We start from the raw sequence: 22,834 nt of genomic DNA on the forward strand, positions 1-22,834 counted from the left end.
TAGAGGTTGGAGCCTCGAGCTTCCTTGTCTCCTTGATGACGGACTGTTGTTTGGAACTGCAAGTTGAATAAACCCTTTCCTCCCCAAGTTGCTTTTGACCAGCGTTTGACCCCAGCAACTGATGAGGAAACCCTGCTTCTACATAGTGCAAGTCAGCTCAGTGGTTGCCTAACATTCGTGAGAGTTGGCAAATCATCATTTACTTGACCATCCTTCCTTTGATGAGCATTTTAGGGACTGTTACTTACAGCAGGAATTGATTTTTCCTGCTTGCAAATAAGAATCTAAATATTTACTATTTTCCTCCTTCTTTTCTTCACATAGGACTAGTCCCTTGGAACGATTGCCAAGATAGCATCCCTAATCAAGGGAGGAAACCTTTCTTAGGTTTTTGCTGCTTGTGTTTTACTACTTTTCAGAGGAAACATCTCTCTGTTTCTGTGAACACTGTTAGGAAATGCCTCACTTCAGTCCTGCCATCTTGGGGTGCAGATTGCTTATTTCATTTTCGTCCTTACCCAGTGTATGATGACACCTGCTGGAGGTCTGTCACTGATTCCCTTGGCTGCTCTAACAGCTCCCCACTGATTTGGTGTTACTTTACACCAACAAAAGCCAGAATCAGAATATGAGCTGACCTGCACTTCTTCCAGAATCTCTAGAAGAGAATTCACTCCTTGACTCTTGTGGGTTCTGTTGGTATTCTTCAGCATGTGCCTGAATTTCTCATGGCGTCACTCTGCCTCTCTTGAGGACCCAAGTTACTGTGGGCCCTTTGTGCATAATCAGATCCAGTCCCACTCCCCAGATGTATCTGCTGCCGTGTAAGGCAACACTGACGTAAATGGAAGTGTTATGGGGTTTCCATTAGCACATACCTCAGCCAGTTACAGGGATGTGCGGTCTGCTGGAGAGACAGCTGAGGAAAATCTCTGCAGTGAGCTTCTGTGCCACAAGTCTCAGTGTAGTCCCAATGACACAGGGACATGCTAGGCAGTCAGTTTTGTAAAAAGTCCACAGGAGTGATCTTCCGGTGCATGACTTAGGGAGTTGGAACCTGAAGGGATGTCAGGACTATTTGGGATTTGCAGGCTCGATTGGACATGGAAGAGGCTTGGTGACAACAGAGATGAGCTGCGACGCCTGATGGAAAATAGAGGCAGTGGCTAAGTCTCTGGTCCATGTCTTCATGTTCCTGGTCTGAAGTCGTGGACTTTGAGAGCCTGCTTTACACTGCAAGTGTGGTGTTGGTCATCATGCTTGGTCAGGGAGACTGGTGGGAGGGGCTGTAGGATGTTCTCTTAGGAAGGCACACTCTGCAGGTTCCCAACCCTGGACTCCACAGGGTTACTCATTCACAGTTCTTCAAGAACTCCATGACTTGCCACAAATGCATCAGAATGTCAGCAAAGCCAGCCTTGAAACTTCAGGAACTAACTGTCATGGAAGTCAGAACTTTGCAATTTGGCATGTCCGTATGAATTTAATAGTCTCAGGGCTAGAACTGTAGCTCGGTGAAAGTGCACCTACCTGCCTGGCGTACATGAGGCCCCAGGTTCAGTCCTTAGTACAGCCACGCTGGGGGTGGAGTGGGTGGGGGCTGCAGTTGATTGGTTTTGTTCAATTGGTTTTGGCTTCTGTTTCTTTGGGACAGGGTCTCCGTATGCAGCCCTGGCTGCCCTGGGACTCTTGTATAGATGAGATAGGCATCAACAGCATAGAGACCTTACTGTCTCTGCTATCTGGGTGCTGGAAGATAAGGCAGTTGCCACAATGCCTTACTAGAAAAATAGGCATTGATATATTCTAAAATTGTTTGGAGATTTTTAGTTTCTCCATCTATATTAGTTGAAAGTTTTGCTGGATATAGTAGTCTGGGCTGGTTTTGTGTTCTCTTAGGGTCTGTATGACATCTGTCCAGGATCTTCTGGCTTTCATAGTCTCTGTTGAGAAGTCTGGTGTAATTCTGTTAGGTCTGCCTTTATATGTTACTTGACCTTTTTCCCTTATTGCTTTTAATATTCTTTCTTTGTTTTGGGCACTGGTGTTTTGACTATTATGTGATGGAAGGAGTTTCTTTTCTGGTCCAATCTATTTGGAGTTCTGTAGGCTTCTTGTATGTTTATGGGCATCTCTTTCTTTAGGTGAGGGAAGTTTTCTTCTATGATTTTGTTGAAGATATTTACTGGTCCTTTGAGCTGGGAGTCTTCACTCTCTTCTGTACCTATTATCCTTAGGTTTGGTCTTCTCATTGTGTCCTGGATTTTCTGGATGTTTTGGTTAGGAGCTTTTTGCATTTTACATTTTCTTTGACAGTTGTGTCAATGTTTTCTATGGTATCTTCTGCCCCTGAGATTCTCTCTTCTATCTCTTGTATTCCGTTGGTGATGTTTGTGTCTATGACTCCTGATCTCTTTTCTAGGTTTTCTATCTCCAGGGTTGTCTCCCTTTGTGATTTCTTTATTGTTTCTATTTCCATTTTTAGATTCTGGATGGTTTTGTTCAGTTCCTTCACCTGTTTGATTGTTTTCCTCTGATTCTTTAAGGGATTTTTGTGTTTCCTCTTTAAGGGCTTCTACTTGTTTACCTGTGTTATCCTGTATTTCTTTAAGGAAGTTATTTATGTCCTTCTTAAAGTCCTCTATCATCATCATGAGATGTGATTTTAAATCCAAATCTTGCTTCTCCGGTGTGTTGCTTTGGTAGGAGAACTGGGCTCCGGTATTGCCAAGTAGTCATGGATTCTGTTAGGTTCCTGTGCTTGCCTCTCACCATCTCGTTGTCTTTGGTGTTAGCTGGTCTTGTTGTCTCTGACAGTGGCTTGACTCTCCTGTAAGCCTGTGTGTCAATAATCCTGAAGACCAGCTTTCTACCAGGGGGATCTGGGTACAGAACCTGTGTCATAGGGTCAACTCCAGGTACAGGCAGAAACAAGAAGGATCCTGTCCCAGACTGCTCCTGGGTTCCTGTGTTCTGAGGGCTTTAGGCAAGTCCCTCGGAGCAGAAGTGGTGGTCTTACCTCTGCTCTCAGGTGTGTCAGCACTCTGGGTGACTACTGGCTTTCAGCTCTGGGTGTAGGCAGAGACTGGAAGGATCCTGTCCCTGACTGCTCCTAGGTTCCTGTGTCCAGAGGGCTCTAGCCGGGTTCCTCTTGGGCCAGGAATGTGAGCAGAAGTGGTGGTCTCCCCTGAGATCTTAGGATTGTCTACACTTCTGAGAGTCCAGTTCTCTCCCCCACGTGGTGTGGGACCTGGGAGACTTTTAATTTTTAATGATTTATTGTGATTGGGATATTGCAAGCATGGGAATTTTACTTAGTTTTCTTTGTATGGTAAAAAGTAATTGCTCACATTTTTTTAGGGACAAAGTATAGACCTTCTCCACAGCAGTAAGTCTCAGACACTGAAGAAGTTTGATACTTCCATTTCATTTGCACCAGTAAACTTGGAAATTATAAAGAAACAGTTAAATAGTAGGTGAGTAATGCTTACTTTGTAATTTACATTGTCCTCAGTGATGAATACTAAAAAAGCATGATGTCCTTTCAATTATTTAACATTAATATTAAACAGATATTTAGGAAAAAATAATCTCTTATTTTACCATATAAACACAACAGATTTTCTTTTTCTTGTTGGTCTTAATGACAAATACTCCTTACATGATTAAAATTAGTAATTAGGTTTTTTTTTTTTGTTTTTTTTTTTACTTAATATGACTGTAGGCATTTTTCCACCCTGCTGGGATTTGTCTTCAGAGACATTGTCTCAGTTTGTGTCCCAGCTGGCCTTGAATTCCTAGGTTACAGGAACCTCCGTGTGCTTGGACTGTGTCGTAGCATGCTTACCTTCTAGGGTGTTAGACACATCTCACGGCTGTTCTATAATCAATCACTGTAGTGATTTCTCTGTTCTGTCTCATCTATGTATTGATATAATAGTAAACATGTTGCTTTATTGTTGCGTTTTGTTTTTGAGGTAAGGTCTTTCTATAGTTCAGGCCAGCCTTAGACTTAACTATGTAGTTGTGGCTGGCTTTGAATTCATGGCCCTCCTACCTTGACCCTCCTACTATTACAGATAATGTGTGTGACTATATTGGCTTTTTGTGTGTGTGCATGTGGGTTTTGTTTGGTTTTTCGGTTTGGGGGTTTTGTTTTGTTTTGTTTTGTTTTTAAGGCAGGGTTTCTCTGTGTAGTCTTGGCTATCTTAGAACTCACTCTGTAGACCGAGATGTGCCACCACACCCAGCTTTTTGTTTGTTTGTTTGTTTGTTTGTTTGTTTTTTGTTTTAATACATTAACAGGAAAAATTCACCATGATTTTTACTTGTTTACTTGTATGATTTGGTATGGTTTCTTCTTAAAGCACAATTCCTTCTTTTTTTTTTTTCTTTATTATTTGGGCATTGATAATTATCCCAAGCAAACAGTAATTACCTAGTGACTGTGCACTTTCTAAAAATAATGTGTGTCCTGTCAGAAGCTGTTTTGTTTTAAGTATTTTATAAATGTACAGAGATTCTGTTGTCTGCGGTCCCTGTGTTTATGAAATAGTATGTGTGATGGTCAGGGTTTGAGTAGCCTACGTGACAGTTTGTTACAAAGGGTGCATTTGGTTATGCTGCCTTTTAAAGAACATCTTCATTTTTTTTTCAGCGTGTATGTGACACACATGCACGGCACATGTGTGAAGTCAGAGCGCTGCTTCGTGGAGTTGGTTCTCTCCTTGCATCTCTGTGGGGTCTGGGGATTAGACCCAGGGCATCAGTGCGTTATCCCTGTGCCATCTCACTAGTCAAGATACGGCTCTTGTACATCTGAGAATAGGTTCACTTTTCCCGTATCACATTATAAGTCAGCTTTAAAATAATTCAGTTCCTTAGTCATGCTACAGAATATGTCAGTGTAGTTGTTTAAATGAAGATATTTTTGTAGAAAGGTCACTTTATAATATTATGAGATAAATACTGGAAATCTTCAGGATCCCGCGCTTGGCGTCTGTGTTCTGTGGGGCGGGCTGGCTCCAGCCCCCCTGTGTTGTGAGGGAAGCTTTATTGGAGCACAGCTCTGCCTGCCTGTTTACTGCTTTCCGTTGGTGACAGAGCACAGCGATGAGTAGCTCCGAGAGCAGTTATGAAGCTCTGAAAGCTGAGGCTGAGGCTGTCCGCCCTTCTACAAAATAAAGCTCCGAACTCCTGGGTGCGTGTTCTGAAATGGTGGTGTTGGGTGAAGTTACTTCAACAGATCCGACAGTATTCCTGAAGCACGTTCATTATCATTGACTGGGGTTTTAATTAGCTTTCCTGAAAATGAAACAATTAAAGCTATTACATCTAGAATAGTTTATAAACCAGAACCCATATGGTATTTCTTGAGGGATTGTGTTTGAGAGACTCATCTCAAAGTAAGAATGACAAGTGGGTCAGTAATGTTTCAGACACTCTGATCTAAGTAACTGCTACTTTTGTCTTTATTCTATTTTCAACTCGGTTCTTTAAGAGGAAAATATATTTTAAATGTTTTTTTCTTTCTTTTTTTAATAAATGAGTACAAAATGGTACCAAAAAAAAAAAATATGTTGGTTTTCCGAAGGAAACTCTTTACTGCCAGTTTTTTTTTTCCTTCTAGAAATCCCCTAGCTTGTGTATCTTATAGACTTATGTAGTATTTTACATTGCCCCACTTTTTTCCAAAAGCCATTATATACCCTGTGCATGCCTGCCTTTTCACATAACATACTGCTTAGAAACACTGCTAGAGCTAGCAGTGCTCCTGCTCGGAATCCCCTTGGGCTTCTGAGAGGGTCTCTCACTGGCCTGGGACTTTCCAAGCAGTTTGCTGGGGTTACTGGTGTGCCTCCATGCCACCCTCCCTGGGTGGCTTTGGAGCTCTCACTCAGGTCCTCCTGCTTGGAAGGCGGCCCTTTCCTGACTGAGCTTTTCTCCCCAGCTCAGCTTGCACCTTTATCTCCGTGAAATAAGAGAAGTTTTTAGACATGTAGTGTATCTCCACAAAATTTAGAAAAGAGATAGACTGTTTATAGGCTAAAGGATTTCTTTTAAGGATCAGGTTAGCAGGATTAGTTGAATTAATTTTTAATTAAAGACCATGTACTTTGATAATATTTAATTATTTATTGATTTGCTAATTCTAAGGCATCCATAGAGTTCAAATGCTAATAGAATATATATTCCTGATTCTTTAAAAAAAATATGTTTCATGTGTTTCTGTTGGCATGTGTTTGTGATAAATAACTTAATTTTAAAAGATAAACAGTCATTGAGTTGATGGTGTGTGTGATATTCTCAAGAGCTGGACCAAGTCAGCTGTCTTCACTTTAGCAGAGTAGTGTGGGGTCATGCAACAGAGGAGGTAGAATAAACACATGAACAGCAAATTCTAATTACAAAATAATCACTCATGAATCAAAAAACAGATAAATTATACCAAACCATAACATGTTTAAGTGGTGTCAATGCCAGCTCATTCCGTTTTCCAGGCGAGACAACAGATTTGTGTAACAGTAAACACAGTGCTCATTCCTTTCATATAAAACCTTTGGTTACTCTTGGAACTCACTTAATTGACAAGTTCTGGTCAATCTTAGCCTAAAACCAAGTGATCTTTTTGATACATAGTGAATTCAAGGCCAGTTTGGGTTAAAGTGACACAGTTTCAAAAAAAAAATTAAATAAAATTTATAAATCCTATGGCCACCTTGTGTTTCTAAGTCACTGGAGATGTTCTTTTTTTTTTTTAATCTTTCCCTCTTGAGAACAGTAATTGTGTTCTCCCTAGCTTCACAAGTCTAATAAATCAAGGTTTATACAGTAATCATTTTCTCTGTGTTTGAAATCATCTTTATTAGAATGCTGCTTAAAAGGCAAAGAATGAAAAACGAAACTTTTATTTTTATTTTAGATTAACATTACTACAGGATTCTCATCGCTCACACCAGAGAGAATATGAAAAATATGAACAAGACATCAAGAGTTCAAAGACAGCTATTGAGAAGCTTGAAAGTGGACCAGATCAAGCTCTAAACTACAAATTCTACAAAGGCATGAAAATTTATGTGGAAAATATAATTGATTGTCTAAATGAAAAGGTATGTATAAATATGCATGAAGAGAGACTCCCCTTACCCCCATTAGTCAGTCAGTAAAGAAGAGACAGGCTGGAGAGGTATTTCACTGGGTAAGGTACTGAGTAATCGTGAGGTCCTGAGTTTTGATTCCTAAAAGCAAGTAAAAGGCAATAGTGGTGTGGGTTTTCAACAGGTTCTTAACTGTGTAATCCAGGGAGACTCATAATTCCCCTGCCTCAGCCTCTGAGTTCTAGGACTACAGTTATATGCTACCACGCACATTTTACCATGGTATTGCGCATTCTCTTGATGATAGACATGGCCCAAAGTATTCTCCAGAATGAATGGTGGTTTATTGCTTTGCTAGATTAGTAAAAATGAGTTTTGTAAAATGTTGATCTTTGATTATAGAAAAGACCTTTGTACGATTAGCTGGATGTAATTTTGCCTGTGAACAAGGCCACAGTCTGAAGCTTGGGCTGTCTTAGGGTTTGCTATGTAGCAGAGGTTAGCCTTATACTTGTGGATTATCATGTCTAAGCCTCCTGAGTGCTGGGATTTCAGGTGCGTGAGTCACTGTGCCTTGTGTAGAACTTTTTCTTTTAAATTCTCTGAGTCCTTTGCCTTGTTCATACTGGGGATTTTTTTCTCTTGATTTTTAGTGAATTTAAACAAATTTTTATGGTTTAAGACATTTTTTATTTAATTTGTATGAGCATTTTGCCAGCATGTACATTTGTGCAGTGTGTGCATTCAGTATCTGGAGTCCAGCAGTAGAACATCAGATCCCCTGGAATTGGAGTTACAGATGGTCCTAAGCCTCCATATGGATGCTAGGAACTGAAATTGATCTGGAAGAGCAGCCAGTGCTCTTAACCACTGAGTCATTTCTTTTTCAGCCCCTACTTTAGAATGTTTAATGCTTATTCAGTATGATCTAAAATTTATACTTTTGTTTGTGATGGTTTTAATAGTTGTATGTTTAAATTTTTTACACTAGCAGATTTTTAAATCTTTCATTTCACCTTGTGTTTTGTGCACACACAGTGCTGACTTGGGATCCTCTGTGTTCTGTGCGCACTCAGTGCTGATGTGGGATCCTCTGTGTTCTGTGAACACTCAGTCCTGACATGGAATCCCTTTATTACCTTTTTGCAAGGCACTTTATTTAAACCCCGGAACTTTAAGAGAAAAAGATTGCTAAAGTAGTTAAATTTGACTTCCTATATCTATTTTATCCAGAAAATATTGCTTTATCACACGGTGTCATTTGGTATTTGCTTTCTGGGTTTTTTTTGTTTTGTTTGTTTGTTTGTTTTAAGTGTAAATTTCTCTTCATTCGTCCTTGAATTCCACTTTTAAAATCATACCAGCCTACATGGGGTTGCCTTTATCCCTGGAAGCAGCAGTAAGCCTCAAGAATGACATAACTGCTCCCTAAAAAGGAGGATTCCAGTTTCATCTAGTCACACATTCTGGAGCATAGCCCTCTTCTCTGTCCCTAGTGACTCTCTTCCATTTTATGAAGTTTATTCTGTTGCGGGACTCAAACCCAGGGCCTTCGACATGCTCAGCAGGCACTGTACACTCAGCTCTAGCCCAGCTCCGTTCTTCAGTTTTTCAGATTTTTACCAGCTTCTTCTAGTATCTCCTTGCTGTCTGTCTGCATTTCCCCCTCACCTTTCTCTGACAAGGTCCTTCCTTCTACCCATCCCTCAAGCACATGCTCCTCACCCCTTATCATTTGGTTTCATAATGTGTGATACTTGCACTGATATTGGAACTATTTATTCAAGAATTGAATGTATACATATGATTACAAATAATGCTTTTTAATCCTTTTTATAATTTATTATTGATGAACTGCAAAATTTGGCTTTTGTGTTTCAGATTAGCAGCATTGTGGAACTAGAGTCATCCATGTACACACTGCTTTTAAAACACTCAGAAGCACTTTTGAAACGCAGGCAAGATGAGCTAAAATGTGAATCCTCATATTTGCAACAGTTATCACGTTAGTGTTTTATTACATTTCATCACTTGTTGAGCTAAATTGCCATATGGAGAATAAAAATATTTTTAGAGTTCTGTGTTTTAAAAAAAGCTGTTTAGTTGGGGTGGGGGTTACCTATTGCTGTGAAGAAGCACATGACCAGCAGTGAGTTAGGGAGGAAAGGGTTTATTTTGCTTACACTTCCGTGTAGCAGTTCAAGCACAGAAGGAACCTGGAGGCAGAGCTGATGCTGAGGCCATGGGGTTGCTGCTTACTACCTTGCTTTCCTACTTCCTCAGCCAAACCCAGGGATAGCCCCACCCACAATGGGCTGGGTGCTCCCCATGAATCACTAACTAAGAAAGTGCCCTACATACAGTGCTTGCATACAGACAGACCTTCTGTCTTAAGTATATTTTTCTAGTTATGTATGCATTACCATGTGTGCAGGAGTGTTCAGAGGTCAAAAGGGTGTAAGTTTCCCTGGGCCTGGCAGACTAGACACTTAAAAGCTCCTGTGGGTGCTTGGAACTGAACCCTGGTCATCTGGAAAAACAACCAGTGCTCTTAACTGCCGAACCATCTCCCCCGGCCCCTCGACACAGAGTATTTATGTGCCATTCAATAAGCAGAGTAATTGGAAATGACTCCCCAGCAATTGAGCTCTGTAGGTGAAGGGCTGCACAACTGGTGGGTCTCAGCAGAGTTGGTAAGGAATGGCACTCAGCTTCCTCACACCATATTGCCGCTGCACTTGTGTCTTAGCACGATGCTTAGGGAAGGAGATCCTGTGTGGTGTGGCTGACAAGAGTGAAGTGACTGTCAAGCTCCCTCCCACATTTGGTCAGTTATAAACACTGCAACGTGCTGAAATGGACAGGCCATAGTATAAGTACGATGTTGGTGGTGTAAATATCTCTAGTACACGACTATGGGGGAAACGGGGAAACTGCTCGAAAAGAGAGACACCTGCTCTGGTAAATGACATACACCAGTAAGGCCAGTGGGCTTGATGGCTGTGAATACTGATAGGTAATGGGCGTTACGTTCTGTGGCATAACAAATGTACACTATGAGACATTACGTGTTCTTGTACACACATGAAGTCACCTGTTCAGTGATTCACTGTTTTGAGACTAGTACAAAGCTAATTTTGTGAATTAACAGGCAAAGATGAGACATTGGCAAGTGGAAGCTTGGCTCTGGATGAAAAGGATCAACGGATTTTAGAAGAGATTGAAGCTCGAAGGTATGTGTTTGAAGTGCAGACTTAACACACTGAGCAAGGACTTGCCACTACTTCTGTAGAATCAGCTGTGTGGTAGTCCCAGTTTTCGAGCGTGATGTAAACCCACAGCTGAGTTAGTCCCGCTGGCCTCCCGCTCAGAAACAGACTGGGCTCAGGAGGGTCGGTGAGGTGGCCATTGCTAGGAGGGTTGCTTTGAACTGGAAACTACCTCTAGCTAGTGGACTCTCCCTAAGGAACCTTTACATTCAGAGGATGACCCAAGCGGGGCATTAGAACCAAAGCAGCTGAGGAAGCAGAGAGTGTCTGAGAGTAGTGACATACATGGTGCCATCCGGTGACGTGTCACTATAAAATAGTAACATTGTGATTACTTTATTGCACAACACAGGGTGCAGAGAAGACAGGCAAGGGTGCTGTCGGGCAACTGTGACCATCAGGAGGGGACATCCAGTGATGAAGAGCTGTCTCCTGCAGAGATGACTAACTTCCACAAGCGCCAAGGTCAATTGCCAAGATTCTAACCTATTTTGAAATGTTGAAATAACAAGGAAGGCTTTGTTGTGTCTGCTTTTAAATCTATATTACTAAAACAGGAAAATTCAAGGAAAGTGGAAACATCTTCCTGTAAGATGGCTGCCTCTGGAAAGGGGGCGGTGTGAGCTCCTGCTCCCACGGCTCCTGGCTGCCGTTGGGTTACAGTGGGCATTGTGACTGCCCTTTCCTTATGTTGTACCATCTGCAACTAAACAGCTAAGTCACTGAGGCTGATTGTGATGAACTCGCCTTAAAGGCATCACGAAGCCGATTAAACCCTCAAACCCAGCAGTGCATCTCAGCGAATGTTGCAGCCAGCACGGTGGTTCTGAAGCCTCTTAGGTTTCTTACTTTCACCATCAGTCACCTTTTGTTTTTCAAGGTGTTTCGTTTTGTTTTTGTAAGGTTTATTAGAGGTGTAGATGCCCCTGTTGGACAGATTGGGCAGGACCCAGTGTGCCTGTCCTTCAGAGTGTTGTGGCAGTGATTGATTGGAGTTGTTGCACCTTGAATTGGTGTGGAGTACTAAGACTTGGGCTCTGTATCCTTTTAGTTCCCGTTTCGTTACCTGTCCACCACACGTGCACTCATGCACACACAAAGGAAGAAACTGATAGAACTGACACTAGAAAGGCATGTATGTAACTCTGTGTCCTCTTTCACAGCTGCGTGCCCTTTACCTGTATTATTATCCCCTAATGTTGCCCTTTCTTGCTCTCCTTTCTAAATGATACACTGTACCTGCACTCGATGTCTGTGCAGTGTAGGCTAGGATCTGTACAGGAGACAGAACAGAAGGTCTCAGGTTCTTCCTGACATTGGATGACTCTTACCAGTATACATTCTAGGTTCATCCACTTGCATGCAGACTTCGTGATTCTGTCTTTCCTTAGCACTGAAGAGCACTCCGTGTTGTACATACACCAGGCTCTCAGTGTCAGCTCAGATGAAGACGCGCTCCTTGGTTGGTTCCATTTCCCGGCTATAGAGCATCAGAAATCAAGGTGCCGATCTCTGTGGTAGGGTATGGAGATCTCTAGGTGTGTGCTTAGGATTAAAATTGCTGGGCCATTTCTAATTTTTTGAGGAACCTCCAAGCAGACACCACCAGTGAATAAGGCTCCTTTCCCTCATCTTCTCCAGCATTGGCTACTGGGTTTTTTGATGGCCTTTCTGACTGTGGTGAGGTAGAGTTACAAAGTAGTTTTAATTTGTGCTTCCCAGTAGTTTGGGGTGTTCTGCAGCCTTAAAACTTGTTATCGGTCTTTCATGTTTCTTCTTTTGAAACTGTTCAGTTCAGTAGCTCACTTGTTGTTGGGCAGTTTCGTTTCCTTGGTTTTTAATTTCTGTGGGTCTTGGTAAGTTCTAGATCCTAAGCCTGTGTCTGAGCACAGCCGGTCAGGCTTTTCTCCTGTTCTGTGGACTGTGTACTCTGCTGATGAGTGAAACTACTTACAATGGTCTGAGAAGGCTGGTACTGCAGCTCTTTAAAAGATTCTGGGCTTTGCTGTTTACTAGATCCAAAGGAAAGGCGCCTTTTTCCTTGCCTGCCTCAGTTCAGTTGTTTGCCTGCCTGCTTTGTTTAAATCAATGTATCTTCTCTGCCTTAAAGGGAAGAGGGCAATGGTAATGAAACGAGACAGTGAGTGTATGGTACATTGGCATATAGACAGGTACTCAATACATGGTACGCTTTCTTAGTATCAATAATATGACTTTCAGTATTAAAGTGACTTTAAATAAAATGAATATATGAAATAGAAAATTTCCCAGCCCAGCTGGTTAAGTAGCAACTCGTGACTGTTGGTAAGAAACAGGCTTAAACTGCATAACATAAAGAGACTTACTTTGTTTGCAGGTGACATTTTACAGGATTGTAAGAAAGTTTTTGAAGATGTGCATGATGATTTTTGTAACGTCCAGAATATTTTATTGAAATTTCAGCAGTGGCGAGAAAAGTTTCCTGATTCCTACTACGAAGCCTTCGTTGGTTTCTGCTTACCAAAGCTTTTAAGTCCCCTGATACGAGTTCAGTTGCTTGATTGGAATCCTCTTAAGGTATCATTGTTTAACATGTGACTGTCCTGGTCATGTCAGCTGCTTTTGCTCTTGCTGTCAGGTTAGGTCTAAAATATCACAACCTCAGCCTGGCAGGATGGCTCAGTATACAAAGTGCTTGCTGCCAAGGGTTATGGCCTCGGTTTGGACTCTGAAACCCATGTGATAGAAGGAGAGAATTAATTTCCACATGTTATCCTCTGGCTTCTACACATGCCATCTCCCACTTGCACAGATTAGTAAATAAACATCATTACAAAGTAAAAATGAAATCATTTGCCCTTAAAGTTGTAGATAAAATTTAGAGCCCTGGAACAACTGTCTAGAAATTTATCTGAACTGTATTGCCTGGGACCCTTACATGATGTCGGGGGTGGGGGGTGGTAAGGAAAGAGACAGACAGACAGACAGACAGACAGACAGACAGAGACAAGCTGGAGTAAAACCTAGGGCCTTCTATGTGCTAAACAATCATCAAACCGTTGAGCTACATCCCCAGCCATCTTTTGCTCTAAAGGCATAGAAGACCAAACATTAATAATTCAAACACATTTTAATACCTTTGCAATGTGTGGAAATGTCCCCAGAACTATGTAATACTGAGTTTGGTTAACATTATGTAGTACTGAGTTTGACTTACAAACCTGTTTTGAGGATTATGAGGTTGGAGATAACTCATTTTTGAAAACAGTAGTAAGCGTGATATACAGAAGGTAATTTGGAGTTGTTTTTTGTTTATTTGTTTTGTTATGTTTTGTTTTATTTGTTGAGACAGGGCTTCTCTGTACAGCCCTGGCCGTCCTGGAACTGACTGATCAGGCTGACCTCAAACTCAGAGATCTGCCTGCTTCTGCCTCCTGAGTGCTGGGATTAAGGGTGTGCACCACTACCACCTGGTGGGAATGTGGAGTTTTAAAAATGTTTTATTACATGTATTTGTGTGTGTGGTGGGGTACACACATGCCACGGCATGCATGTGGAGGTCAGAGGTCAGCATATGGGAGTTGGTTCTCTCCATTATATGAGTCTCAAGGATCCACATTAGGTCATCAGACCTGGCAGCAAGTACCTTTACATCCAAGTCATCTCAGAGACTTGAAAGTAGTGTTTTAGGAAGCCACTAGAAGTAGTTAACCTGGAAGAAAGAGAAATAAAATATAGAAGACTATTTATATAATCAAAGTTCAGGGTGAGCCTGACAAAGGGATGCTGGGTTATAAGTGTGTCACAAAATAAGAATTAGTAAAATAGGGAGGAGCTCTAACTCTCCATGTGCAGACCCTCCAAGGCCTGGATCCTGCGCTGAAGAATGGAGCTCTGTAAGGAAAGCTCTCAGCACGAGCTTACAGAGAAGATGGTGGAGAGTGTCAGTGTCTCTTCCTTGGCCTTACGCATGTGTCTTCAGGCTTCCTGGGACCACAGCACCGTCCCAAGTTAGAGCAAGGTCATTGCTATGGAACTGTTAGGGAGTGTGTGGGCAGCACCTGGGGTTAGCCATTCTGGCATTTCATTGATCTACAAATAGTAATAGCCTTTGCTGTTTGCTGATTGGCTAACAAGCTAAACCACATGCACATTACACATTTATTCTTAAGTGAAAGGACTGAAGTCAATTTTGCTTGAGGCAGTTGAATGAATTTTACCAGTGAATTCTGTAGCAGTTCCAAATGCCTAACTCAAAGATGTTATTTCACTCCGGTCAGAGAGCCGCCATTGCTGGTCTCTGAACGTCCTGGCGCACAGTGGGCCACTGCCGCATTTTTGTTGTACAGATGAATGCATGAAACACAGTTCTTAGTTATTCTGCCTCAGTGCTGTATACATAGTATTAAAATACATGATTATTCTCTTTGAGCCTTAGGAAAAATCTAGGAATTTTGGAAAAAGTTAACTTAGAAAATATACACATTTAAGAATGTAAAACTTTTATTATCTCATCTTATAGATGGACTCCATGGGTCTAGACAGGATGCCCTGGTTCACAGCCATAACAGAGTTTATGGAGAGCAGCATGGAAGATGTAGGAAAAGAAGATGGTTCCGATAAAAAAATCTTGTCTGCTGTCATCAACAAAACAGTTATTCCTCGCCTCACAGGTATCCCTGGTAATTTTGATTCTGTTAGAACTTTGGAGATACAGGAAATACTGTGTGTGTTAAAGAGCAATAGATTTCAGATTGACCTGGTTGGAAAATGCTTGTTTGTGCAAATGTTGGCTGTCATAGTAGTAGTGTAGTATTTGACCAGAGTATTTTTACATATTCCAGAGAAATGAGTTTTGAACTTGGCTAAACTTGGAAGGACTTATTCTAGACAATGGTTTTCTTTTTAACTCTTGTGCTTGAGCCATCCATCCTATGGCTAGGGAACATCGGTTCTGTGTGTTCTGAAGACAGCAGTCCCAGGGAGTGCTGAAGGATGCATTGTTGTACAGGGGAGCAGGAGAACATGGAGAATGTTTCTGGGGTTCTGACTCAGTTGACTTTTCCTGACTTGGGAATCTGAAGGAGGCGGCATCTGGTGGCTGTGCTGTGTTGGTGCCAGTCCCTGAGTGGGGTGTTCGATGGGTGGCTGAGTGTACCATCAGAGGGGTTCAGGCAGGAGGCAGCTGGGTGTGGGTGGCACTTCATACCTCAAAGTGATGTGCAAGAAGGAACGAGAAGGATATTACCTCAGTCCTAAGGTCCTTTTTAGCATTTAAAAGCCACAGAAGTGACAAGTATCAGCAAAGACCAGAGAGGATACCAGGAGGACTGCATCCCAAAATCAAAGAAAGTATTTCCAGGGAGAAAGGTGGGGCTAGTTGTGGTTGTTGACAGTAGTCACACAGTATTAGTCACACAGTAGTAGTCACACAGTAGTCGTCACACAGTATTAAAATCAACCTTTAAAGCTGGCTTAGGTGCACAGGCCTAGTTGAAAGGATTCCTGGAGCAAACAGGAAGAAAAATATGAGGTAGACATCCAGACAGCACTTTGAGGAATTTTGTTTTAAAAGGAAAGGGAGCGGTGGACAGTGCTGGAGTGAGGGCTAGGGGGCAGTGGACAGTGCTGGAGTGAGGGCTAGGGGGCAGTGGACAGTGCTGGAGTGAGGGCTAGGGGGTTTGGAGCTAGAAGATAGTGCAGTGTTTAAAACTCTTGCCCTCAAGTGAGGACCAGCACCCAGATCCCCCAGAACCCACATAAAAACATGGTAAGCATGGTGGCTGGCGTGTAGTATCATGTTTGTAACATGGAGACAGAGGATCTCAGTAGCAAGGTGGTGTGCCAAACTCGCAACCATCAACCTCAAGCTTCACACGCACGCATGTGTGCTCATGTGCAAACACGCACAGTCAGGCACCCACACACATGTCAGCATGCATACATAGCATGAGGGTAGGGAGAAGAAGTAAGTAGAAAGATCCTTCAACTGAAAGTAAGAACTAGGAAAATCAACCAGGCAAGCAGCAGGCCAGGGGACTAATGGCGGCCTAATATGGAGGCTTATTGAGTTTTGGGAATTTAGTTTGGTATACCTTTCTTTAAAGCTACATTTAGCTGCACATTACAGGAAGAGTTTGGAGAAGTAAATTTAGCTAGGAGTGGGTTAACCTGCAGGTATAGCAAAACCCAAGGAGGAAAAACTGCTGAGGGTGTGTGCAAAGAGGGCATGGTAACAGTAGCGATCTGGAGTGTATACAAATGGGAAACGTCATCATTAGCTGTGGGTATGAACCTTGATGTGGCATGGACAGGGTATGCTAAAGACCGGCTGTTTGTACATGATCTAGTAGCTTGTGTAACCACTGAAATGTGTTTCAGATTTTGTAGAGATGATCTGGGATCCCCTGTCAACCTCGCAGACAAGAATTTTAACAGTGCACTGCAGAGTGGCTTTTGAACAGTTTGCTTCTGAAACTGAAGTCAGTAAAAGCAAACAGGTAATGACATCTGCGGACTTGGGGTTAGCTCAGTGACACAGTGCTTGCCTAGCATACGTGCGACCCGAGTGCAATTTCCAATAGCACAAAAGTAAATAAATAATGTAGACTTGTCAGATTCCATTGCATGGTGATATTACTCTTTCTTCTTAAGTCAGAATTCAAAGAATTTAAAAGATGGGATAAAACAAAAATTGAGTTTTGTTCTTGATGTTCTAAAAATTGATATAGGACTCTTAAAATATATGGTACTTAAAATTAAGTGGAAAAAGCAATAAAACACTATTTTTCAGGAAAATTGCGATGGGGCTACATCTCCAGATTTGCAAACAGCTAAAAAAAAAATGAGAGGAACACAGTGTAGTAAGGATGGCAGATGTGTACACACACACACACACACACACACACACACACACACACACACACACACACACCCGTCTCTTGGCATCCCTTCCTCTTCCCATCTTTTTGTTTTGCTTTATTTTGTGACCATCTGATTGTAACCAGGACTGTGCACCCATGGATTTAGAATTAGAACTTTCTAGTGTAGCATTATGGACTCCAGTAATTGTCCTTTCCCTGGAACTTGTCAGTTGCCAGGAGTTCATCAGGGAGGGGCCAGGCCTTGTGGCCTCTGCAACCCATGATTGGCTCTTGACAGGCTCAGTCTTGTATAGGCAGCCTCTGCTGCTCAGATCTCATGGTTGCATTGGCTATGCCATGTCCTGAAGATGGCATTTTCATATCTCTTCTCCCTGTGTTCTGCTCTTACATTATTTCCTTTCTCTCTTCATGCCATTCCTTTACGAGGGTGGTAGAAATGTCCTATTTAGGGGTGAGCACATGGGTCTCTGCATTTACCGTTATTTACTGCAAAGACGAGCTTCTCGGGTTAAGTGTGAGTAGCATTTGTCTATGGGTATAAGCATAAATATCTAAGCTGTAGTTTGATGCCAAGTCAGTAGCTAAACCATAATGGGGAGGTTGCCCGTAGGGTCTATGATCTCCACCACTGGGTTTCTAGTGTCAGATGTGACCATCTTATTCCGTACAAAGTTGAATACAAGGTCATGAGCTGTATTACAGCAATTCCATTTCATTGTGTATACCTATAAAGTATTCTTACACACACTGAGACTTCTGCAGGGTATTTACAGCATCATTAAGCACAATGAACCCCCTAAGTGGAAACCATCAAATGTCTCCCGAGTAGTATTCATGCAGCAGAATGCAGTTTAGCAGTGAAAGTGATTTACTGCATCTCCTAAGTTTCTTACAGCATTGTAACATCTGGCTCTAACTGCAGACCAATTTGCACTGTTAAAATTACTTGATTTAGCTATTTTATTTCCAATTATGGGTTGCTGATGCTTTTCAAAATTTTTAATAGGATTTACTTAAATCTGTTGCTGCAAGAATGAAGAAGTCAATAGAAGATGATGTTTTTATTCCTCTATACCCAAAGAGGTAAGAGCTCTCCGTGGTTGTACTGTTTGAAATGACTTTTCTTTTGTGGGGAGTAGGGTGGTGTCCTTGAACTGTGTACGGAGTTGAGAATGATTTTGAACTCTTCATTCTGTGTTCCTGCCTCCACCTCCCAAGTGCCAGAACTAGAGCCATGTGCCGTCATGCCCAGCCTGGCAAGAATACAGACCTGTTTAAGGATGTAATGCTAAAGGCACTACAGTTGTTTCTAAACATAATACACACACTGAATTTAGATGCAGACTGAGATTTTAGCAAACATCTCTCTAAATTTCCTGTGTGCCATATATGATGCCTAGCACTTGGACATTGTGTGCTTGAGTGCTTCTTGTGTTTAAATTTATCCTAGCATCAGGAGGTTGTAGCTTAGAGAAAAACAGATTCGTGGCTCCAGTGTTTCTGGTTATTCGACCTGGGCCCTTGCTGTGTTTTTGGCATCAGTATGAGGAGGCAGAAATCAATACAACCCTACATGACAGCAGGATGATGAAGGCAGTGCTAGGACAGAGCTGTGACGTGTGTGCAAAGGAGCCTAGCACAGCCTAGCGCACCCCAGAAGGCCAGGAGACTGCAGCAGGGAACTCTGTTAATCTTAGGAAGCAGGAGGCTTGATTGTGGCCATATTCTTAGGAGTGATGACGTGTGATACTCCTAGGAGTGAAGTTGGGTGGGAGACAGGAAGGGACTTTCTGATTTATTTGAGTCAAAAAGAGATACCTGCAAATAAAAATATGCACCACTAAGTTTTGTTCTGCACTATTTTAAGTAACTAATATGTTCATATAGTTCAAAATCTGAGTGCAGTTTACTTATATTTAAGGCAGTCATTTCTGAGCCCTTCGACTAAAGTCAAGTGTGTCTTTAAAATAAAAAAGTTGCTTATTTTTAATTTATATATTGCGAGCATTTGCCTGTGTATTTGTATGTTTCACATGAGCGAGCGCCTGGTGCCTGCAGAGGTCAGAAGAGAACACTGGCTTTCCTGAAGATGCAGTTACAGGCAGTTGTGAGCCATGATGTGGGTGCCTGGAACTAACTATGTCCTCTGTAGGAACAGCAAGTGCTTTTAACCACCAGACCGTTTCTCCAGTCCCTAAAATGAGGTTTATTTAGTCTTAGACTTCTGGGTGCAGATTTTGCCTTCCCTTATCTCTGCTGTGACCTTATTTCCCACTCTGTGTATTCCAGGTGAAGTAGATTATAAGCAGGTATAGGCAGCTTTATACTTTTTTCACTTAGTACATAGTTTAAGTCATTTCATATCCTTATATGAGAAAGTTTCTCTGCTTTTTTTAAGCTTGATAGGTGTTGTCTTAGGGTTTCTATTGCTTCGACAAAACACCGTGACTAAAAAGTAGCTTAGGCAGAAGAAGGTTTATTGGCTAAAGCTTCCATATTTCTGCTCATCATCAAAGAAGTCAGAACAGGAATTCAGACAGGCCAGGAACCTGGAGGCAGGAGTTGATGCAGAGCCCATGGAGGGGTGCAGTGTACTGGCTTGCTCAGCCTACTTATAAATAAGCCAGGACCACCAGCCCGGGGATAGCACCAATCCTCCACTGATCACTAATTGAGAAAATACCTTACAGCTGGGTCTTGTGGAGGCATTTCCTCAACTGAGGTTCCTTCCCCTCTGTTGACTCTAGTTTGTGTTGAGTTAACACACAAAACCAGCCAGTACCGGCATGTTGGTGTCCTGTAACTGACCAGCAATGAGATCACAAGCAAACTGCAAAGGCAGTGATAAAGTTGCACAAACCCACTGTTGGCTGAGAGTGGATGCATTTGTAGTTCTTGGTCAATACATCAGAGTGCTTTGACTCATTTTTCATTTAGACTGTTTAGTTGCATAATTCAAACAAATAAATAATAGAGAATAATAGTGGTGAGATTGCTTGGTGGTTTAGAGTGTCCAGTGCTCTCCCAGAGGACTGGAGTTTGATTCTCTGCGCCTACGTTGGACAGTTCATGACCATCTTCATGACCATCTATAACTCCAACTCCAGGGTCTCCCATGGCCTCCTCCAGCCTCTGCAGCTACCACACTCATGTGTACAAACCACACACACAGACACAAATGTATACAGAATTCAAAACAAAAACGAAAGTCTTGTTTTTGAGCCTTTATTCTGAAAGAATAATGGTCCTGTGCACTTCCTCCCCTCCCTCTCCTGTCGCACATTAGCTCTGAAGAAGGAAAAATGTCACCACACTCCAAGTTCCAAGAAAGACAGTTCTGGGGAGCTCTAAAGGTAAGCAGAGTACTAGTTTTTAAATGTGTCTATATTGATCTTTGCAGCTAAATAGTATGTGTAGAACTACTCCACTCTGCTACACTACAAGTCACTAACAGGCTATCAGCATGTAATCGCATGAACTATGTTTGGATAAACTTTGCTTACCAGCACTGGAATTCAGACACCACATAATTTCCACATATTGAAAATATTTTGTGCTGAGTTTGTTTTGTTGTGTTGTGTTGTTTGAGACAGTCTCACTACATAGTCCTGGCTGACCTGGTACTTGCTATGGAGACCAGGCTGATCTTACATACATACACTCCATGGTATGCCTTCCTGCCTCTGCCTCCCATGCACTGGAATTAAAGGTGTGCGTCACTGTGCCCAGCTATAGTCTGTTTTGGTCTTTAAAATTTTGAAATGTCTTTTAAAAATATGAAAGCTGTTCTTGTCTTATGGACCCTGCAAAAGAAGCCTCCTGTTAAACTTAATTTCAGTGACCCAGTGGTCAAAAAAGCTACAGTTAAGGCAGTCCAAGTCAGTGGAGGTAGGAGGAGGTGGATTCAAGCGTTGTTTCAAATGAAGCATCGAAAGGACTCCTCAGTGACTAACTGCACGTGAGGAGCACGAGACTATCATAGCCAAGTACCAATGCCGGTTCCTGGTGCCCATGTCAGTCTTAGATGTAGGGGATGTAGGAGGAAGCAGCTCGGGGAGATTGTGAAATCTGTGTTGGCTGTCGTAAACTGCACAGAACTGTGGAGATGGAACACAAGTCAGACGGCATATGAGTTCCAATTCCCTTGACTTCAGTTATGCATAGGCTGTATTTCCGTATGAATGACACTGGGATAGAGCCTGGAAAACAGAGTGTGTGTGTGTGTGTGGCGGGGGGGGGGGGGGGGGGGGGGTATGTTGGCAATTCCCTTGACTTCAGTTATGCATAGGCTGTATTTCCGTATGAATGACACTGGGATAGAGCCTGGAAAACAGTGTGTGGGGGGGGGGGGTATGTTGGGGGGAGGGGGGTGTCTTCAGGTGTACCCTGTAGTGAATTGTGAACCTTTGTGCCTCATTGATCCCTAGAATGAAATTGTGATTTAAATGCCATGATAAAGGATCAGAGGGCACTGAAGATGTCCATCATGTTTGAGAATACAAAGACATAAGTGTCCTTAGCAGGAGCAGTGTTAGTGCAGTGAGTGTATGTGTGCCATGGCCAAGTCAGGGAGATGCTTCCGTGGACAGGCAGGGATGCCAGTCACAGTGTAAAGTGTGGTGTGTGTCATTCTCTACTCCAGATACTAGAAGACTCAGACTTTGCATCACAACTCACAGACACCTGCATTCAGCCCTCCAAAGAAAACCCATATTTACTCAACGATCTCACTGCAGGGCACTCATCTCCTTTATCAGCAGACTCATGTGCTGTCCTGTCTTACCTGTCAGCAGTGAGGTCTCTGGCATTGCCTGTCTCCCTACACACTGGCAGCAGCCTTGACAGCACTTTCTGATCCTGACAACCACAGACTTACACTCAGTGGCCTCAGACAACAGGGAAGATGGGTTAAGTGGGACACTGGTCTGGAGAGGCCCCAGTAGAGTCGCACGGGGCATAGTGGTGTTGGTTACTCTACGAGTGAAAATAGGATGAGCATGTGCATGGGGGTGAGAGTCGGGTGTTTAATTGGGGATTTTTTCCTATTCCAAAGCTGACATGAACAGAGCCAACTAGTGAGAGTGGGGGAGCTTGACCAGCTCTTATAGCTTCTAGGGAGGACACACATAATTACTTCGTATTTTCTTTTAGCTCTTCGGAAATATTCTTCTTTGGAATGGACTTCTCCCAGATGACATCTTGCAAAATCTGGGACTGGGGAAGCTGCTGAATCGCTACCTTATCATTGCTCTTACTAATGCCGTCCCTGGACCAGATGTTGTTAAAAAGTGCAGCCAGGTAAGTTGTATAGAAACCAACTCTAATTATGACGTTTTTATACACACTGCCTGGTGCGGTGGCTTACGTCTCTAACTCCAGCACTAGAGACTCTGAAGTAGCAGAAGTGTGGGAAGCTCCAGACAACCTGGGCTATAGGAGGGTGAGACCCTCTCCAAGCAGCGACAGACTAGGCAGGGGCTGGACAGTTAAGGCTGCATCCTGCTCTCGTAGAGGACCCGAGTTAGCTCCTACTCACCTACCGGGCCGCCCACAACCCCTGTGATTTAACACTGATGGGGAATCCAGTGCCCGAAACTTAGACAGA

The 22,834-nt window shown here is 42.6% G+C and overlaps 1 protein-coding gene across 7 annotated transcripts in view; it reads left to right on the forward strand.

The window, feature by feature from the left end:
- The window catches only part of Gcfc2 (GC-rich sequence DNA-binding factor 2), a 37,463-nt gene that overhangs the window by 10,029 nt on the left and 4,600 nt on the right, over window positions 1-22,834 (forward strand). For 4 of the 7 annotated variants that reach the window (XR_015685546.1, XM_087657430.1, NM_001443675.1 and 1 more), the window contains 11 exon segments: window positions 3,361-3,476; window positions 6,923-7,109; window positions 8,979-9,102; window positions 10,249-10,330; window positions 10,719-10,831; window positions 12,723-12,922; window positions 14,868-15,018; window positions 16,727-16,845; window positions 18,236-18,312; window positions 20,516-20,582; window positions 22,381-22,527. Coding sequence is in view for 3 of the 7 variants with exons in the window: in XM_087657430.1 (XP_087513556.1) it covers window positions 3,361-3,476; window positions 6,923-7,109; window positions 8,979-9,102; window positions 10,249-10,330; window positions 10,719-10,831; window positions 12,723-12,922; window positions 14,868-15,018; window positions 16,727-16,845; window positions 18,236-18,312; window positions 20,516-20,582; window positions 22,381-22,527 (1,383 nt within the window). In the remaining 4 variants the exon portion in view is untranslated. 7 annotated transcript variants of the gene reach the window in all.

This window comes from Rattus norvegicus, chromosome 4 (assembly GCF_021556685.1).
Source record: "Rattus norvegicus strain SHRSP/BbbUtx chromosome 4, alternate assembly SHRSP_T2T, whole genome shotgun sequence".
Taxonomy (NCBI): Eukaryota; Metazoa; Chordata; class Mammalia; order Rodentia; family Muridae; genus Rattus; species Rattus norvegicus.